The 19,274-nt window shown below is 39.6% G+C and overlaps 1 protein-coding gene across 6 annotated transcripts in view; it reads left to right on the plus strand.

Annotated features, from left to right (window-relative positions):
- Positions 1–5,533: 5,533 nt before the first annotated feature.
- Positions 5,534–19,274, plus strand: part of LOC103705150 (oxysterol-binding protein-related protein 2A) — a 35,133-nt gene continuing 21,392 nt past the window's right edge. For all 6 annotated transcript variants that reach the window (XR_015976478.2, XR_015976477.2, XR_015976479.2 and 3 more), the window contains exons 1-2: positions 5,534–6,048; positions 17,578–17,931. Coding sequence is in view for 3 of the 6 variants with exons in the window: in XM_008788772.6 (XP_008786994.3) it covers positions 5,674–6,048; positions 17,578–17,931 (729 nt within the window). In the remaining 3 variants the exon portion in view is untranslated. The remainder of the gene's footprint in view (positions 6,049–17,577; positions 17,932–19,274) is intronic.

Below are 19,274 nucleotides of genomic sequence, written 5' to 3' on the forward strand. Positions count from 1 at the left end.
GGTCCTTGAATATTTGGTTTATTGAACTGCATTATTTGATAACAAAGTCACTGAATGGTTTGAAATGCCTTTATTGTGGCAACCACTTTGTTGAAAAAGAGAGTATTCTAATGGTTTCACAGGGTGGTAAAGCTGAAGATATAAGGGGCTAAAAATATTACAGATCCCATTGTACGACTGAATTCTGAAGCTTGTTGCATGCAAGATATTTGGAATGAAACAGTGCATGTTCACAAGATGCTGCTTTTGTATAAAACCTCAACACTGGATGCCGACTGAAAAATGAAGTTAGATCTATTTGACACTTAATTTAATGTGTCCACCTCCTTTGGATCATGCGAGGTAGCGTCTTGACTGCTTTGAGGACATTGAATGAGTAGCTGTTTCATGGTTTTTTTATTTTTATTTTTTTCAAATGTGTGTGTATGTTTTTGTGGGGGGCAGGGACTCGCACGCATGTATTTATAACTATCTAGATTCTGATTTTTTGGGATGCATTTTTCACTAAGAACTGCATACAAGTGCATTGAACAAAGTGAGAACAAATTACTTCGAAAGAGTTGAATGAGAAGCTATATGAAGTGAAATCTCATATACGGTTCGGTAGAGTGGCAGAAAAGATGGCTTGTCCCTTAACTTTTTTACTGTTATTTTAAAAAAATCAGACTCTGTCCGTCTTACCTAAAGTTGCTAGAGTACCATTCGTCTCTGGATTTGAAATTGCTGCATCTATATTCAGTATTGGCTATAATTTACAACAAGATTATGTAGTATTAATAATAGGAGAAAGGGCTAAGGACATCTCTTGAATATTTTATTAGAATAATGCACCTCGCTCAGGGTAGGTCATCCTTCTGGGAGGGATATGAGGTAGTTAAACCTTTGAATAATGTATTTAACACTCGAAGTCTATGGTGATTGCCACTGTGTTATCCGCCGACTATACAGGAATGGGTGGTAACGTGGTAATAATGACACGAGGAAAGAGAGAAAAATAAAAAAAAAAGAAACCGTAGGAGTAGATGGCCCGGTTTGCTCGGACGTTGTTCAAAGGCATATTTACACGACAAGAGTAGCGTGCCACAGGAAGAAGAAAGAGTCGAGAAAAAATAATAAACAATGTCACCTCACCTGCTTCTAGATGGGACATCTAATTTACCATTCATATTCTGTTTACCATGCTATAACTATAATAGAAATTCATTTCATTAGTGTAACTGTTAGCCACGAGTTTCAACGTTTCATGCTTGAACCCACCAAATTTTGTTAAATCGCTTTAAGATGAACTCCTGATAGAAGGAAACTTAAAGGTTCCGGCTCCTAAAATTATACTATGATTTGTCAGTCACATCATACTTTTAAGTTTCTTTTCTCACTGTATGCTAATTAACTTGGCAATGACATGATGAATTCTTTCAAGCAACTTCGATTAGCAACTCTATCACAAGGAGCACAAGGAAAATGATGCATGATTTGGTTACTTCTGATTGTGTGAATCCAGCAAATACTTATAATTTGTTATAAAATGATGACAATGAGACTTAGGAATTGGCACACCTCTCTACCAAGGGAGAACTGCAGGATTCGAACCTAGAGGGAGGCATTGGCACCATATTTTTGGCACAAAAAATTGAAAACAAGGTGATTTATTCGAGTTTACCTATTCTTTCAGTTGAGGGTCATATATGAGTTTTCTTGCTTTCTTATCCTTTCTCGGAAGAAAAAGAAATATAAGAGAAATGACGGTAGATGTTGTCTTAGATTCATAACTTTTTCTACCCCTACTTCTGGTTAATAAAGTGCATTTCTAATTCTTTATAAACTTAAGCCGGGCCATCTCTTTCACCAACTAAAGTAAAACAAATATATATATGTTATAGAGATAGTAGTAGCCGGATGTGCATATAATAGTGACATGCCCATAAATGACACGATCCTTGGGAGATACTGTCCCTAATAATCCGAAGACTGGGATAAATAGTACTCATAAATTTCATATCCATGCTGTTAAGATTCCGGTACAGATGATAAAGAAATGGGCTCCCCTCGGGTACTTTTGAGTTGGATTTCTACTAATTTAAACCACAAAAGTGTGTTCCTCCCAAGATGGTTCATGTGAGAGATCTGGGAGTAAGTGAAATCGTCTCCCCTCAACAAGATATGGTCATCTGTTCTCCATAATGGTGGAATCAAAGGAGGCAGGGGATACGATTCCAACATTGCGTTACCTTGACCTCCTCAAGGAAACAATCCTAGCTGGCGCCCCATGTTCTTCATGGCCCCATTCGTGGCGGGGTATGGAGATGGTCATACATTCATGTGACACACTTTAGTTGGAAATGACATGCCATGGGGTTGCTGATCCAATGAGCCTCACGGGAGTTGATCCATTAAGCATGACGATAAGAACACATGGTGAGGAGGTTGCTCCTTGCAGGTAGGACACTTGTATCTTTGGTGTTGTGGTTGGGTGGCAATTTGTTTCTTTGATATCTAATCATTGTCACTGCCGTTTCTTAGGGCGTAAATTATCGATTTGATTAGACTGCATTCGTTTAGTTGACCTTCGCTTTTACAACTATTTCGTCGAACATACAAAGGACTTGCATGCAAATTCATAATGTTATTAGTTAAGAAAAAAAAATCCTAGTCTACATGGCATGACCATATTATTGATTGGTGAGAGTTCGAAAAAGGTTTGCTCGTCGTAGACATGTTCATGCGATCAGCGATGCAGATGAATAGATAGGCTGAGGTTCAATTGGTCTAACAACTTGTTTAGTTTTTTTTTAGTTTCATCAATCTACAGTTTTTTTGAAGAATATTCTTGGGATAATCAAGTAATAATGTTGGAATGCATGGTTACAAGAATATTTGCCTCTTAGATATTGATTACAATAATATTTACAAGCATATAGCATGTGAGCCTGCAGAACCTGCTTAGCTGGTCGATATAAACAAACATGAGATGCCATTACCTTTCATGTTAGATAGCTTTCGATTCTATCTCAGAAGACAATATGCTAATGATAACAACAAGGATGTACCTTAATTTTTGTACCTATTATATGACAATGTCTCTCTTTTGCTGCATTACTTCTTGTTCGGAAAAAAGGGGCATGTTGCTGCTTTATGATACATATGTCCAAAGTACCCATCCAATGCAGCATAGAATCACAGCTAGAGAAAAGACAAATAACTCATAATCCTAAAATTAAATGGCTCTAATTATATCACAACAATCATATGCTAACTACCATGATTGATACGTTTGCACAACAAAATTAGACTTTAGCAAGGACCCTACCCTACCCTAACTTTATTAAGTCTGCTCATGCGTGATAAATGGGCACTTTAACGAATTAGAAATTAAGACCAAAGTAATATAGATTTAAATGTCCATGGCTTCTCGTGTAGCAAACCAATGGAAAGTTTAAGTTGGCCATAAAGTTGACACTAAAATGATTTTTTTAAAGCATATGCATTTTTATGTATATTGTTTATGTCTATATACAGGGACTTGAGATCTTGGAATTAAGTGGCACGATCATGATAGCATGTTAACTTACCATTACATTTGCATGACATGATTTCTGATTTGCATGTGCCCTTTCCCTTGCTATGATTTATGTCATATTATGAACACAATATGAACACCATGTCATGTCGACTTTGAGAGTTACAAAATAAGGTCAAAGTAAATTAAAAACAAATACAATGTGGATGACTAAAACCAATAAAGACATTCTTCTTGAAACATGCACTCTTCTACCTACACTATGTGTGAACGGTTTGAGGGAGTTCATCCATTTAAGAAATAATTTTTTGTACTCTTAGTGAATAAGGGATCTTCAAAAAGGGCTTGCTTTTTAATATATATATATATATATATATTAAGCATACCCTTTTAAAGCATTTGGAATAGTCTATGCCATCCATCAACTTGCTGCTACACCAAACCAGCTTTTTTCCAAATAATAATAATTTTATATCAGAGATCGATTCAATTTTTTTTTTTCTGTTTAGCCCCACTCCGATTTCCCTCTTTTTTAATCTACTTGTGCATTCTAACTATAATCTTTGTCACAAGGCTATGGTAAGTTATCAGCTAGCATGGATGTTTGTATGATGCCACTTTGACCGAAAAAATGGAAATAGAAGTTTCTTTAAATTGGCATTGTATTATGGTGAAGTAGTAAAGATAGTTGAAAAATTTAAGATTAGAATTTGGATTATAAAGAAATAGTTAGTAAAGTCCCTTGCTTAAAGAAATGGACGATAGTTACAGTATCTAGGATCGCCATGTACCCTTGAAAAATACAGATTGGGAATTTGATTATTGAAAAGAAACACTCTCTTTGCCAAATCAATGATCTAGCCAAATCTCTTAACGAAACCCATAAAATTATTTAAAATAATTGTAAGTTTATAATCTGGCTACTTGCATGAGAGAGATAACATTGGCTCAAGATCATATGGCTTGTTGGTATGTGTATGCTTTTTTTACTAAAAAATTTATAATACTTTTCTATTTTTGTTGGATCATCTACTTTACAAAGTTTTTGAGTAAATATATCCAGTTGCATCAATCAATAGAATGCCCGAAGATATCCCAACAAAGAAGAAGAGGGCTCCCACGTGATACTTCTCTCTTAATAATATGACCACTACATCAAAATCTGAAATATATTTTGAAGATACATAATTGAAAAAAAAATCAAGACATAAAGATGGCGTCTAAGTCATCTATTTGGATAGGCTTTCATTTTTTGATTATTGATTTAAATAAATAACAACATAAAGTATTCTTTCCTCTCATGACAATCAAGTTCAAAAATTACAAAATATTTTTTCTTAAGTGGCAATTTAACCTAAAATTATCAAATATTTTTTTTCTTGAATATATTGCATTGCATGTCCAATATAATATATGCGTAAGTACTGATGCAAATGACAAAACCAAAAACCACAAGTAATCAGGCATTCCTACCTGCACCTATACACTAAAACTAATTCTAAAATTATAGCCTAAATGTAGTGAAAAATTTCGATAGTATACATGGCGTGCGCATATATATATATATATATATATATATATATATATATATATATATATATATATATATATATATATAATTTTATAATTTAATCTACTCATAAAAAAATTTGTCATAACAACATGAAAAATCTTATTCGCCCAACCTTAATGCCTCTTGGGAGAATTATGCTGCTCTGGCTTAATGGTGGATTTCAGAACGTCAACTCGTGAATCTTGCATCATATCATTATTCGGAGAAATATTTAATTAAGTACAATAAATTTCTGACCCAACTTAGTACATATTATAGGATCGTAGGGCTACTAAAAATCCGATCTTTCGCTATCTCCCGCTCACCAACTGTGCAACATCACTATCACCAAATTATATAAGCTGCCCGGGCAACTCGCAGAACCGCATCTTCCCGTATCGAATCTTCCCCTCCTCATCTCCCCCGTTTCCAAATAATGATATTCTTATATATTCTTAATTAATATATAAACCCCCTCTTTCTCTCTCCCTCTCTCGGACCTTATATTAACCAAGAACTGGAAGCGAAGCGGCCATCATTAAATGAGTCTTCTTCTAATGGAGTCCTCCGACTCCGAAACCTCGTGAGATCGAGAGCGCGCGCGATGCGAGAGAGAGAGATGCACCCGCTCTGCTGCATCTCTATCGACTGGGCCGGGATCGGCGACCGCTCGCCGGTGCCGGCGGACCCGGAGCCCGAGCTCGGGGGCGAGGGCGAGGGCGAGGGCGAATCGTCTGCGATCGCCGTTGCCGGGGTGCTCTACAAGTGGACCAACTACGGGAAGGGCTGGCGGTCCCGGTGGTTCTCCCTCCGGAACGGCGTCCTCTCCTACTTCAAGATCCCCCGCCGGGAGGAGGTCCCCTTCTCCGAGGGTGACGGTGTCCGCCTCATTGGCACCGCCGCCACGCGGCTCTCCCGGGTCCATGCAAGGGGCGGCCGCCGGAACCCTCCGAAGCCGGTGGGCGTCGTTTATCTCAAGGTAAGCGAATACCGGAAAATGGCAAACATTCATTCTTTTGTTTACTTTTGATGAAATTTAGTATCAAGAATTGGATCCTTCCTGATTTGTCTGGAGATTTTTGCTAAAACTGGAGTCCATTAGATCCACAAGCTCCAAAAGCTCTTCCAATTCGTCACTTCTCTGATCGATTCTTGCGGCTTGTGGATCAAGATAAGAACAGTTGGATTTCTGGGTCCCTTCTCTTCCTCTCTTCTATCTAGAGAAAAGCAGCCGTTTACTATTTCTGAGCAATTTCTTTTCTTTTCTTTTTACTATTTCTCTTTATTTTTTTTTTCTCTCTCTGTGTACGGAACCAAGAAAGCCTTTGGCACTCCACTTCTTTACCTTTCTACAGTAGAAACCGTTTGTTAAGACCATTTGCGCGTTGGCGAGCCCGAGCAGGATGGGGAGCGAGGTGGGGACGGGAGGTCGTGGGTCACATCTCCGCGTGCGTGTGTGGGGGGAAGCGATACGAAGCTGTGAGGCGTTGCAGTGGATGACGCCGTTGTGAGATGCTTTGCCTCTTGGCCTCTCTTTTTTTGGTGTCATTTTCTTGTGGGGGAGAGGATGAACAGAGGGCGTCTTGTTTGGTTCTTGTTGATTCGGATGCGGGCTTTGTTTCTGTTTCGTGTTTCTTTGGACTTTGGGGTGGCTTGGAGGGGTCTTGGTGGCTCAGTGTGGTGTTGTTGGAAGGGTCGGGCGTCCCCCCACAGGACTCGTGTCCTTGCTGGAGGGTCCTCCAGTGCTTCTTTCTTTAGCTCTGTCGGGTGCTGAGAGAAAAGAGGTACAGTTTTGGTAGATATTTATATATATTTTCTCTGTTCTTTTCTCTGTTTGTGCTTTCTGATCTGGAATTTAAATGTGGTTCGTTATACTTCCCTTCTAAAATTTTAATCTTTTATTTTTTGGTTTTTCTTTTGACATTAAAGTAAGTTCAACTGTTACTTGTCAAAAATCTGTATTTATACCTCCCGAATATTTGATTCCACCCTCCTCCTCCCTCCCTCCCTCCCCCCCCTCTCTCACCTTCTTCTTTTCTTCCTTTTCATAACTGATATTTGGTGGACAATGTTGATGTCTAATTTTTGTTTTTAGTTTTACGGACAATTTAATGAGAATTTCATGATTAAAATGTGTTCGTTGTGGTTTTTCATAATCTTGATTGTTTGGTTTTTACTAGCAGTAAATGAAGTATGGTGGCAGGAGCTATTCAGGCCCACAGTTTGGAACTTAAATTGTGAATGGCTTGGATGCCTTCTTTGGGTGCCTGTAGCCTGGAAATGACAGGCTCCTGCTGGCGTAGATTGGTAATTCTAAGGAAAAGGCAGTGGTATGATTTGTCCATATGTGGCATATGACCTTACCTCTTATTTAGTCTTGGCAAGAGCTAGGTATGTAGGCTGATGATATAGAGCAGTGATTTTGGCAAATCTATTTGCAGCTCAACATGATTGAAATGTATGCTGGTTAACTTATAATATTTAAAATATTTTTTTTTGATTTTCTTAATACATGTTATACTGCAGTCTTGTACTAAATAAAAATCATAGTAGTACGAAAATGTGGGGCAAGTGGATTGGGTTAGACTTGGTTTAGCTTGCCCATATTCAACCAAAATTTACTTTACATGTATAATTTAGACTCCTAGACCATTCATTTAATGGGCCAGCTTGGGTGATGCTAGAGCGCTTAAGACCCACGCGCCGCCACATAGGTCATGAGTCTCAACCATGCGGGTCTTGGGTCCTGGCCTCACGAGTCTCAAAATCCAAGCTAGCTTTACCTCGTTAGAAAAGTTTGATGTTAGTTAATTCTAGAGAATTTTGATTGTTAGAAAAGTTTAACGTTAGTTAATTCTAGAAAATTTTGATTTTTGTGATTTTTTTCTTTTTGAGAGCTTTTGGTTTCATTAGGAAAGTTAATAGTTAGGATTCTTCAAGTTAGAATAGGACTTGCAATTCCACATTAAAAGTTTGAAGAAAAGAGTTTCTTTGTACTGCTTATAAATACTCTCATCGGGGCTCCTCTTGTAATCATCCTTCATCCTTGAGTTATCAATTAGCGAGAGTTCTTTTGTCGGTTTTATCCTTCTTTCTATTCTTTCTCCTCTCTTTTGGTGGATTTCTAGGATTTGTGAGTGAGTATTGTGAGAGCAGTATCATTGGAGTGGCCGGACAAGGTGGTGTCTTCGGTCTTAGAAGAGAGTATCCGCTCTCTGCTTCTCTTCCAACTATCATCTGCCCATTCCAATACCTCACGTTGTACGTGCTGTAGTGAGATTTCTACCTCGTCACATTTGGTTGCATCGACAAGCCTTTCCTCATTTAGGTTTTTAGCCCAAGTTCAACACCTTCCCAGTGTCGGTACTCTGTCAGTGTCAGAGCACGGTTTCAAGTTGCTGCTCTACCATTGCAACATCAAAGAGCATGTTGAATGTGAACAAGATTCGTGAGATATCGAATTAGATGAATTGTACTGCCAGCTTGAACAATGTCAAGAAGATTGGCATCTTTGTTAAGGATAAGAGCAATGTAAACGCCGACATTGCCAAGGTTCCAATCACTACTCTAATAGAGAGCCCTTTGATGATGAAAGCAAATGTTCGAATGAAGAATTGGAAGATTTCAGTCCGTCCTACAACAAAAAAGTATTTTCACCGAGCGAAAAAGATATCCGGAACCAACGTGAACGAAGGCCACACTGCAACCATTATGACTTCGGTATCAAAATAGAATCCCAACTTTAAAGGATGCTTGCAACCTGATGAGTTTGTGGATTGGCTCCACACTATTGAATGAGTTTTCAAGCTTAATGAAGTGCCAACAATCGACGTGTGGAGCTAGTCGCCATCAAGCTTAATAAGTATGTATCATTTTGGTTGAGAAAACTGAAGCGACGATGTGAGCATGAAGGACGCGGCAAGATTCAAATGTGGGACAAGATGCGTCACGAACTTAAGCTTATCATCAGAATAAATTTCTTAAGCTCTACAATCTTTGGTAGCGCGATATGATTGTAGAAGAGTGCACAATCGAATTCGAGCAACTCCTTATGATGTGCGACATCAAGAAGCCCGAATAGCAAACTGTAGCGCGGTATCTTAGAGGACTAAAGTCTGAAATTGAGCATGTTGTACAACTCCAACCCTATTGGATGTTGAATGACATGATATGATTAGCAACAAAAATCGAGAAGCAGCAACTGAGAATAAGTACTTCACGCTTTCTGAGGTATAGAGATGGTGTGTCCAATCAAGGGAGTTTTGTATTGAAAATGTCGGCGTCCTCCAAAGCCGATGCCTTCCATCCGTTTCAAAAGGATGAAGACATCCTCAGCAACTCCAACTGTTCCAATACCGTCACCTTCAACCCTCACAAGTGTTTTAAGTGCCAATTATTTGGACATTTTACAGTCAACCGCTCAAATAGAAAGCTCGTCTCTTTGGTAGAAGAAGAATAGTGCACAAAAGAGGAGGAAGAAGATTAACTAGTCAAATGGGATGAGGAAGGCCCGAGCAAGGAAGAGCTAATGCATGCCGATCAAGATGAAGCCTTGGTGGGCAACTGTAGCTTTAATACGACCATAGTAGCTGACGAAGAAGATTGGTTATGCTATAACATCTTTCACTCTAAATCCACGGCAAGATGGAGGAATCCAACCAAACTTTGACATCCTAAGTATGTTATGCACTTGAGGATTTATTCAGTATTAGTCTCATCAGATGTTGCTGATTATGGTATAGAACTTGGGTTGTGTATGTTAGACGATGAACGCCACCCACATCTTGCTAAAAAACAAGACCAGACTGTTGTGTCTTCTAAGCACCCAATCAACAATCCTGTTATTAGACTAATACCATATTTTAATGGAGATGAGATTACTTAGAATCCTTGTGAAGATCTGAAGACTTGCAAGGAGGTCTGCTGTATTGAGATTATGGTATGCTGAATCAACCGATTCTGGTGGGTTCAGCCCGTACCGAACTGGTGCCAACACGTATAATTTCGATTCCGACCCAGAAGGGGTGGGAACCGAATGGTTCTGTGCGTGTACCAACCGAATGGTTCTGTACGTGTACCGGTGCAAACCGGCCCGGTTCGCACAGTATAAGCCGGTATCGGTGCGAACTAGGCCGGTTTGCACCGGTCCAAGCGCGGGCGCCCCGCGTGCGGCGAAGAGTGCCCGCACGTGGTTCCCCACACAGGGAACCGTGCCCGCGAGCCATGCGCGGTTCCTTGGCCCACGCACAGTTCCTTGCGCCCGCGCAGGGCAGCGCACCCACCCGGGCGCGCGGGACAGCTCGCCTGCGTGGGGCAGTGCGCCCGCGCACTGCCCCGCGCAGGATATTCAATGCCACAGAGTGGCATTTCACGCGGACGTGTGTGCATCCGCGCGGTATTTTTTTTTGTCCTTGCCGGTACAGTACCGGTTCGGTTTGGTATTGTACTGGTACCATACCAGTACCGACGCCCACTGGTACATCGGTACAATCGGTATGACAGACCTTGATTGAGATGAATGAGACAAAAAGAAGCGAAAATTCAGAACTGTCCTTGATTGAAAGTAACAAAAATCTGCTACAGCTGAATATAGTTTCTTGTAAGAATGACTATATGGATGCACTCCCTATGGCCTCCATACAACTATGGCCGGTAGATGAATTGGGCTACCCTAGAAGAACCTACAAGTTCTTCAATATATCCATCCTGCATACATTTGGCAACTGTCTGAGCTATATAAATTTCTCCTACAAAGTGGTTTCAACTCAGAGGTCTCTAGAAAAGAAGTTGGCTTTCAATTAAAATTGCCTATTCATTCCCTGCAAACTATGTGCATATATTTTGCCATTTCTGCTATTTTGGTTGAAGATTTGAATTGCAATAAAAACATTGGAGCGAAGGGAACCATAAAGAGCATAGGTTGTGGATTTAGTTGTAATAGGAACGATGTGGCATATGTTGCTGGAAGCCAAGCTCCTCTACATGCCTAAGATGCAGTTTACAAAGGTTCCATTTGAAAAGAGGCTTGGTCGAGCAATCGCTTCATCCTACACTTCTTTCTTTAGGGTTCACCATCCAGAGTGGAGCACTTCCAACAGCTTAACCTTATTTGTTGTGTAAGGGGATTACAACCTATGAGTGGCCTACTGGTTTTGGTTCTTACATGGATTAATTGATAAGTTGAAGCAATTGATGGGTTGGAAGTCTAGACAAGCTGTGGTGCTCAATGTAATGGAATGCGATGCAGAAAATATATGTATCAGTCCTCCATGATCCTCTTCTTCCTAGAAGAATTCAAGCACTTCAAAATCTATACAAAGAGACTAGGAGGGGTTATTTTTATGTCAAGGCATCGAAGTACTTCAGTCCACCTCCTAGGAGGGTGCAATGTAGCATCAAATCCTTCACAAGGTGTTTGCAGTCCCAAAAGTCAGTTTTTCACCCAAATTTGATTGGCTTATAGTGCATGAAGGCCTCTACATATGTGATGCTTCTTCAATTCCATATTTAGTTGGTATTAGCCGATGGTTTATGATTGCTACAGTCAGGGGCGGCCCAATGCATTTGGGGGCCTAAGGCGAACTAATTAAGAGAGGCCTTTAATTTTTTTGAAAAATAATAAATTTTTTTTAATAAATGCAAAATACTTTAAAAAGTCTACTAAGATTAGTAGGCATAAGCTAGCACTCGGGACCAAAAAAGATGCTATATTTTCTATGAACATATCACTGTATCAAATTAACAAACATCTAGTGCGCCAATAGTAGACTGCTATATAACAATTCCAAACTATGATGTTGTGGCATTGGGAGAGCATGTTGCGGCATTGGGGTGATCCAAACTATGATGACAACCCTAGCATATCCAAGGCCACTGTAAAACAACGTAGCATGTGGCTTGTAATTTGTAATTTTTCTCCTTGCTCTTATCATCATTCTCTTTCTCTTCTTTCTTTCATTTTTCATAAAAAGATGGCTGATGTTGAGTTTGAGCCTGTTTCTAAATTTTAAACTAACGACGCCAGTCACGCCCTCCATACATTTAATGCCAATAATTAGAGTATAACATATTCGGTCACATATACAGTTCACATCCTGGGTATCATGGGCTTCAGGTTTTAGATTGTGTTATTGGTCTATTGTTTTGCATACCATAACTCTTAGTCTCTTACGCTGCACTTCTGGAAACACGTCTACTAACTACTAAGATTAGTAGGCATAAGCCAGCACTCAGGACCAAAAAAGATGCTACATTTTCTACGAACAGATCACTGCAGCAAATTAACAAACATCTGGTGCGCCAACAGTAGACTACTATATAACAATTCCAATTTTCAAGTCTTCACCAGCAACAAAAAACAAGAGATGCAGCCGATCTAACCCATACAAAGAGACAAGAGAGGAGAATGGGAAATTACTTTAATGACAGAGATGATTCTTTCTAAAACAAAAGGCTTCTGATTTTTGCTATAAAAAAAAATCCTGAGACGAGAGAGAAATCGTGATACCTGTCGGAAGATTACAGCAGTCGGATGCCGCCCACACGACACCAGTGACGAAATAAATAGGCCAACGGGGTCGGATCAAAGACCGGATCAAGAACTGATCGACGTTGATGCCTGACTACAGTCTACACAATGCAAAGGAATCAAGGAACTAGGAAGATTGAAGAATAAAGAAGCCAACAGGAAATGAGTTTTGAGAAGGAAAGAGGCATAGTCGTGCTGCCGTGCTGGGATTTGGGAACTGGGAAGTGGGAATTGGGATCGAGGAGGCAAGGAGACGTCAAGGACAAGGAGAATAACCCATAGCTGAATGCCATAGGTGATAGGTTCATAGGTTTACGGCTTACCTTACCTGCTTACCAGCTTTACAGCCATGGCGATGCCGCGATGGGATTGAGAGGCTACAGTTGACAGCTATTCAGCTATTCCTTAGCGATAGGTCGAGCCCTTTTTTTGGCCTGGGGCCTTGGGCGACCGCCTCGGTCGCCTAACGGTCGGGCCGACCCTGGCTACAGTTGCAGAGCATGTAAGCCAATGTTTAGTGCAAGATGTCCTAAATTCAAAGACACAATTCGGCCAGATCAACTAATGGGTATTAACTTAAAAGTTTGCAATCACAAACAAGGTATAGAGTATGTTGACAAAATTGTTGATTCATAACCAACCATGAGGCATACCGAGAAGGTCACGATAAAAGAAACCATGAGTGAGCCACTTGACTTTCCCTCCACTCTGTTTGACCCTGGCATTTGTTTTATCAATCCTTTAGCTGCACTGGATCTGGATCTTGTTTTCTCATTAGGCTTTGAGGACTATGTCAACTTCGCTTTTTGCCCAATCTCGATTCCTCTGTAATGCGACTTGCCACTAGAACACCATGCAACAAAACATTTGATGGCTCTTTCTAATTTTTAAAATGCATTCATAATCATAAGAATGCCTACAAAATTGAACTTCCTGGAGATTATGGACTATCTGCAATATTTAGGTTTGCTGATCTATCTCTTTACTATGAGGATTAGGAAGACTAAGAAGACTTAGACTCAATGATGAGTCTTCTTCAACTGGAGGAGTATGACATCGGAGCAGCTAGGACGCACATGATGTTGCTTGGGTCGCGAGTCTCGGCCGCATCGATCGCGGGTCTTGGCTGCCCGAGTCGCAGAACCCAAGCTAGCTTTGTCTCGTTAGGAAGGTTCAATGTTAGTTAATTCTAGGGATTTTTGATTGTTAAGAAAGTTTGATGTTAGTTAATTCTAGAGATTTTTAATTTTTGTGAATCTTTTGTTTTGAGAACTTTTGATGTTATTAGAATGGTTAGTAATTAGGATTCTTTGAGTTAGAATAGGACCTGGAATCCCACATTGGAAGGTTGAAGAAAAGAGTTCTCTTATACTATTTGTACTCCCATTAGAGCTCCTCCTATAATCATCCTTGAGACCCTTGAGTTATTGATTAGCGAGAGTTCTCTTGTGGGTTTCATCCTTCTCTCTATTTTCTCTCCTCCTAATTGGTGGATTCTTTTGCTTTGCGTGTGAGCATCGTGGGAATTGTATTCTTGAAGTGGCCGACCAAGATGGTGTCTTCGGCCTTAGAAGAGAATGAGCCACCCCTTGCTCCTTTTCCAACTACTATCCGCCCATTCTAATACCTTGCATCGTTAATTTGGTTAATTTTAAGTTTTTTAAGTATTTAAAATAGGTACTAGAATTAGTCGATATAATAATGGTCTACATTTAATCGATGTTATCTAAGATTGAAGTAATCATCACTTATATATGAAAGGCCGAGCCCGTTCTTACCAACTAGGGTTTTATACATATTAGTTCATTTTCATGCCACATCAAGATTTGACTCTTCACTAATGCCGATTTATCTTGTATAAAGATATGCCTTGTAGCAAATATGTCTTGCTTATTGCAGTTTCTCTTTTTTTATGCTGAGTACAGAAAGATAACCATGCTATTAACTGGAGAGACACACGACATACAACATACCTGCACATATTATCTATAGTCATATTGCTAGACATATGCATGTGCAAGTTTTAGCAGGTAAGAAATACTAGGACATGATTCTTGAAATTTCATTTGCATATCCATAAAATAATGAGATCTCTTTTACAGGCAGGGTATGAAAACTTGGTATCAATCAGGCCCAAGGTAGGCTGAACCAGTGTCGATAGGCGTATCGGTCGCCTACTGGATCGGTGCTGAATCGGTCTGCATAACATAGCACGCCGCGTGCGCTGCCCACAGCGCACGCGTAGCGAACCGCTTCGTAGCTGTATCGGATGGTTTCGGCCCGATACCACTTGGTGGGGTCGAAACCATTTTTTTAGGCCGAATCAGACTGGTCAGAGACCGGACCGGTTCGGTACGGGTTGAACGGGCCGGTACGGGCTGGTTCAGCATACCTTAGTCAGGCCCATTGAGTTTCAATTTCTACAATTTTAGCAATTTTGGTAGGTTCATCCAACTTTCAGAGTTTCAGTCAAAAGAATCAGAAAAATTGAAAAAAAGAAAAAAATAATAAAGCTAGTTTTGGGTTCAATTGAACATAAATGTGCGTACATTTTAGTTCAAAAAATAAATACATAATCAAGCATAAATATACCCAAAGACAAAGCAATCCGTTTGAGCTTGTTTATATATGCGTATAAGTTCATATCTGCATGCAAGAGGCGGGAGTGGCATGCATGCAGTGGTTCTTAATTTATAAAACATAGGTGTGTTATCATCATGGTTGGTGGAACCATCCCGAATTGCCTGGTTCGGGGCGTCCTAGCCGTATTGGCGGTAGACTGGGATGATTCCGGCAAAAAAACCGAGATGCCGTCGCCGGAGGGGAGGAGAAGAAAAAAGGAAGAGAGAGGAGCATGAGGGAGGGAGGGAGGGAGGGAGAGGGAGAGAAAGGAAGAGAGGAGGCCAGACTGGGATGGTTCCGGCAAAGAAACCGAGATGCCGTCGCCGGAGGGGGAAGAGAAGAAAAAGAGGAAAAGAGAGAGAAAGAGCGAGGGAGGGAGAGGGAGAGGAAGGAAGAGAGGAGGCCGGAGAGCCTCCGCGCGGGGGAGGCGGAGGCTGGGCTTCACTCTGGTCTCCTGTTTTGTTCGAAACAGGGGCCCGAAGGGGGTCCCTTTTATTTTTATGGATTTTAAGTTGAAGTCGGCAAATCCATTGCCGACTTTACTTTTTTTTTTTGTTGCTGACTTCAACTTAAAATCTGCAAAAATAAAAGGCCCCCCCTCCGAGCCCCTATTTCAAATGAAATAGGAGACCAGAGGCGGAGCCCTGCCTCCATGTCTTTGAAATAGGGGATTGGAGGCGGAGCCCTGCCTCCACGTCTCTCCGGCCTCCACCTCCTCCGTGCGGAGGCTCCCGGCCTCCACCGGCTAGCCCTAGCCGGCCTCTCTCTTCCTTCCTCTCCCTCTCCCTCCCTCTCCCGCTCTCTCTTTTCCTCTCTCTCGTTCTCCCTCTCCCGCCCTCTACTGTGTCGGTACTAGGCCGGCACGGCACGGCACGGCGTGGGGCTGTACCTATCCATGCTGTCGGGCAACCGTACGGGGCCCGGTACTGGCACAACAGACGTTGGTTATTATATTATATAAAATATAGGTAAGTATCCTGTAAAAGACACTGAAAATGACACCTTTGATCAGGCGTGCAGGTGTGAGTTTTCTTAAATTGGCAGCATTTAACTATAAAAATTATAAATATAATTGCTAACAACTACAGTATGGTGGGAACACAACAACTATATTTATAAATAGCTCTCATCACTTTTGTTGTGTTTCTGAATTCCAGTTAATTGATGTGACAGTTGTTTTTGATAAGCAACCTGATTGTCGTATGTTTACTTATTTTAATCTTCATAATTCTTACTATAACTGAACATATGATTTTCATATACTTGTTTTGGTGGAACCTAGAACATAGTAAGTGAAATTTAGGATCAGTGATTTATTCAGAGTAAAAAAGTATTTCCAATGATGAGTTATGTACATCAATACTATTTTCACAATCTGCAAACTCTACAACATTTACAAAACTGCCAGCATCATGATCTGTATGCCTTCAGTTCAGGCTTTCCATCGAATTGATGTATTATGTTTAACGATGGCACTGCAGATATGGTACTTCCAAGGAACCACATTCATTTATATATTTAAATATTTTTTAATGTTACTTGCTCGTTTGCGTGTCAATATACTTCATGCTTCTTAAAATGAGAAAGGTTCTATAGGCCGCTGTTTTTATGAGGCTTCATATTATTACATGAGGTTGAATTATGTTAGGAGTTCTATAGGCCGCTGCTTTTATGAAGCTTCTTATTATTACATTAGGTTCAAACCGTTGAATTATGTCTGGACATAGGGATTTGTGGATTAAGTTTTTCATTCACTTTATATGACAATCCAAAAGTTTGGTTTTAGAGTTATTGTTCATAGGCAGGAAGAATTCATTGCTCAGTGTTTGTTTTGTGTAAAAGCTAATTACATGGGCTGCCGTCTTTGAGTGTTCATTTTTCATGTCTTGAGATTGTTTTAAATTTTATTTGTTAGTTATAACTACATTCTGTTTTCATTTTTGGTGCCGTAAATGTGAAAATCTCTCTCTATCTCTCTCTTCCCCCTCTCTCTTTTTCCCCTCTCTCTTTCTCTCTTCTTTATCTCTCCATTCATTATTTGTCTTTTATTAGACATGTCAAATTCACAGGATGTAATTATGAACAACTTTTATATTCATCGATTTTATCACTGCTTCTTTTGTGTTTTATTTAAGATGAGGTTTGATTATTTATTCCCTGATTGACATTATTGTGCATAGGATGATTGTATAGTTGTAATAGCTCATGAATGATAAAATGGCTATGCCAGTGACAACATATCATGCTGTACCATTTAAAAACCAAAACTTTTTGGAGAAAAAAATTCTTATCTATTTTGCTGGTTCATTATAAATTCCTCTAATTCAAAGTTAATTAACTTTTCTGAATTTTTGCTAGATCTCATCATTTCGTGAAAGTAAGACAGATGAAAGACGGTTCTATATATTTTCTCCGACAAAGACACTTCAATTGAGAACTGATTCAAGGAAAGATCGTGTTGCCTGGATTGAGGCTTTGGTCTCAGCTAGAAGTAAATTTTCTCTAGATGGAAGGATATCTTTTATCCAGAATGATATACCTATTTCAACCAAAAAGCTTAGAGATCGCATGCATGTGGAGGGACTAGATGAGGCACTTATGAAGGATTGTGAGCAGATCATGCTGTCAGAATTTTCAGAGTTTCAGAGACAATTAAGGCTTCGTTACGAAGAACATTTAAGTTTTCTGGGCACATTACAGCAACAGCTTGAGGTATTTATTTGTGTAATAACAGATATTCTTGATTGAGGCATTTAGTAAATGTGCGCATTACTTTTTTCATGTTGGCAAATGGAGATGTTTTTTATGACTTCTGATATAGGATAAAGGTATTGCCTTTTTTTTTTAATATTATGCAATTTGTCTATTATTCTAATAAAAAATTTATTTAATTAAGTTTTTGACAAATGAGTAGGATCTAAGGCAAGATTGTTTTTTGAAGTCTTAGCTTTTCACCATCGCCTTTCTCTGTTTTGGTGGTCCACCAAGATAATCTAATATGGTGTATTTACTATAATTATGTTATACACCTCCCCCTTCCCCATTTTTGTTTTTAAATTAGGAGAAGTTTTGCATATTGTTTACACTATGGCACTGGAATCCTGATTGGAACTCTTTATGGTTTTTGTTTTTTTATTTTTAAACTCTAATTGGTCAATTTTGTATCATGGCTATATAAAATCTATTATAACTATTTGTGTAAAAAATTGAGTATTTACATGAGCATGACTTGATTATGGTTATAGATGGTTCAATTTGATGGGCAACTTTCTATATACAAGCTTAGCAGTTAAGTTTATGAACTTATGGCTTTGTTAATAGGTCAATCAAATCTAGGAAAAAGAGTAGTGCAATCCTCTAAACAAAGGCTTTGGTATATATGATTGCAAATTCCTTCTAATCCTACGTATTTGACAATGGCATCTTTCAGGATCAACTTATTCCTCTTATATCTCATTATAAGGAACTATGGATCATCGTTCGCCATATTAGTGCGAACCGGACGGTATGAGGCATACCGTATTGTACCGATTTGGTACCGGTATCCGGTACAGATGGCGTACCAACACTCGGTACGTCGAAAAGTCACCGTACTGTACCATACCAACATAGTGCTAGTGTGGCACCGGTATGGGATCCGGAATCGAGACGACGAACCTTGCTATGGATAATTCAAATTGCATGCGGTGTCTGTATTGAACATGTATGTGTAGAGATGCTTGTCAGATTCTTCTTAGATATGTGTTTGATACTTTTGTAAAGTACTCTATTTTTGAAAATTTTTGAAAAAACACTTTGGATACTTTTTGCATACACTAGATATACTCCCCTAATACGTTCTAAAATGAGGGGAGGATGTTTTCTTTTTTTTCCTTTTCATGATAAAAAATCATTGGTATTAAAATATGAATTGTGAACTCGGGTTTATGGATTTGATTGATGACTTAATGATGAGCTTATAAAAGTTGATGATATCCCATAAAGTATGGATTACGTTATTTTGATAGCAAAGTTGTTACGGGTGGGTGCTTAGGTACCTCGCCTAGCCTAGCTTG

The sequence above is a fragment of the Phoenix dactylifera genome, chromosome 3, assembly GCF_051530095.1.
Source record: "Phoenix dactylifera cultivar Ajwa chromosome 3, Ajwa_hap1_PhDact_Kaust_v1.1, whole genome shotgun sequence".
Taxonomy (NCBI): domain Eukaryota; kingdom Viridiplantae; phylum Streptophyta; class Magnoliopsida; order Arecales; family Arecaceae; genus Phoenix; species Phoenix dactylifera.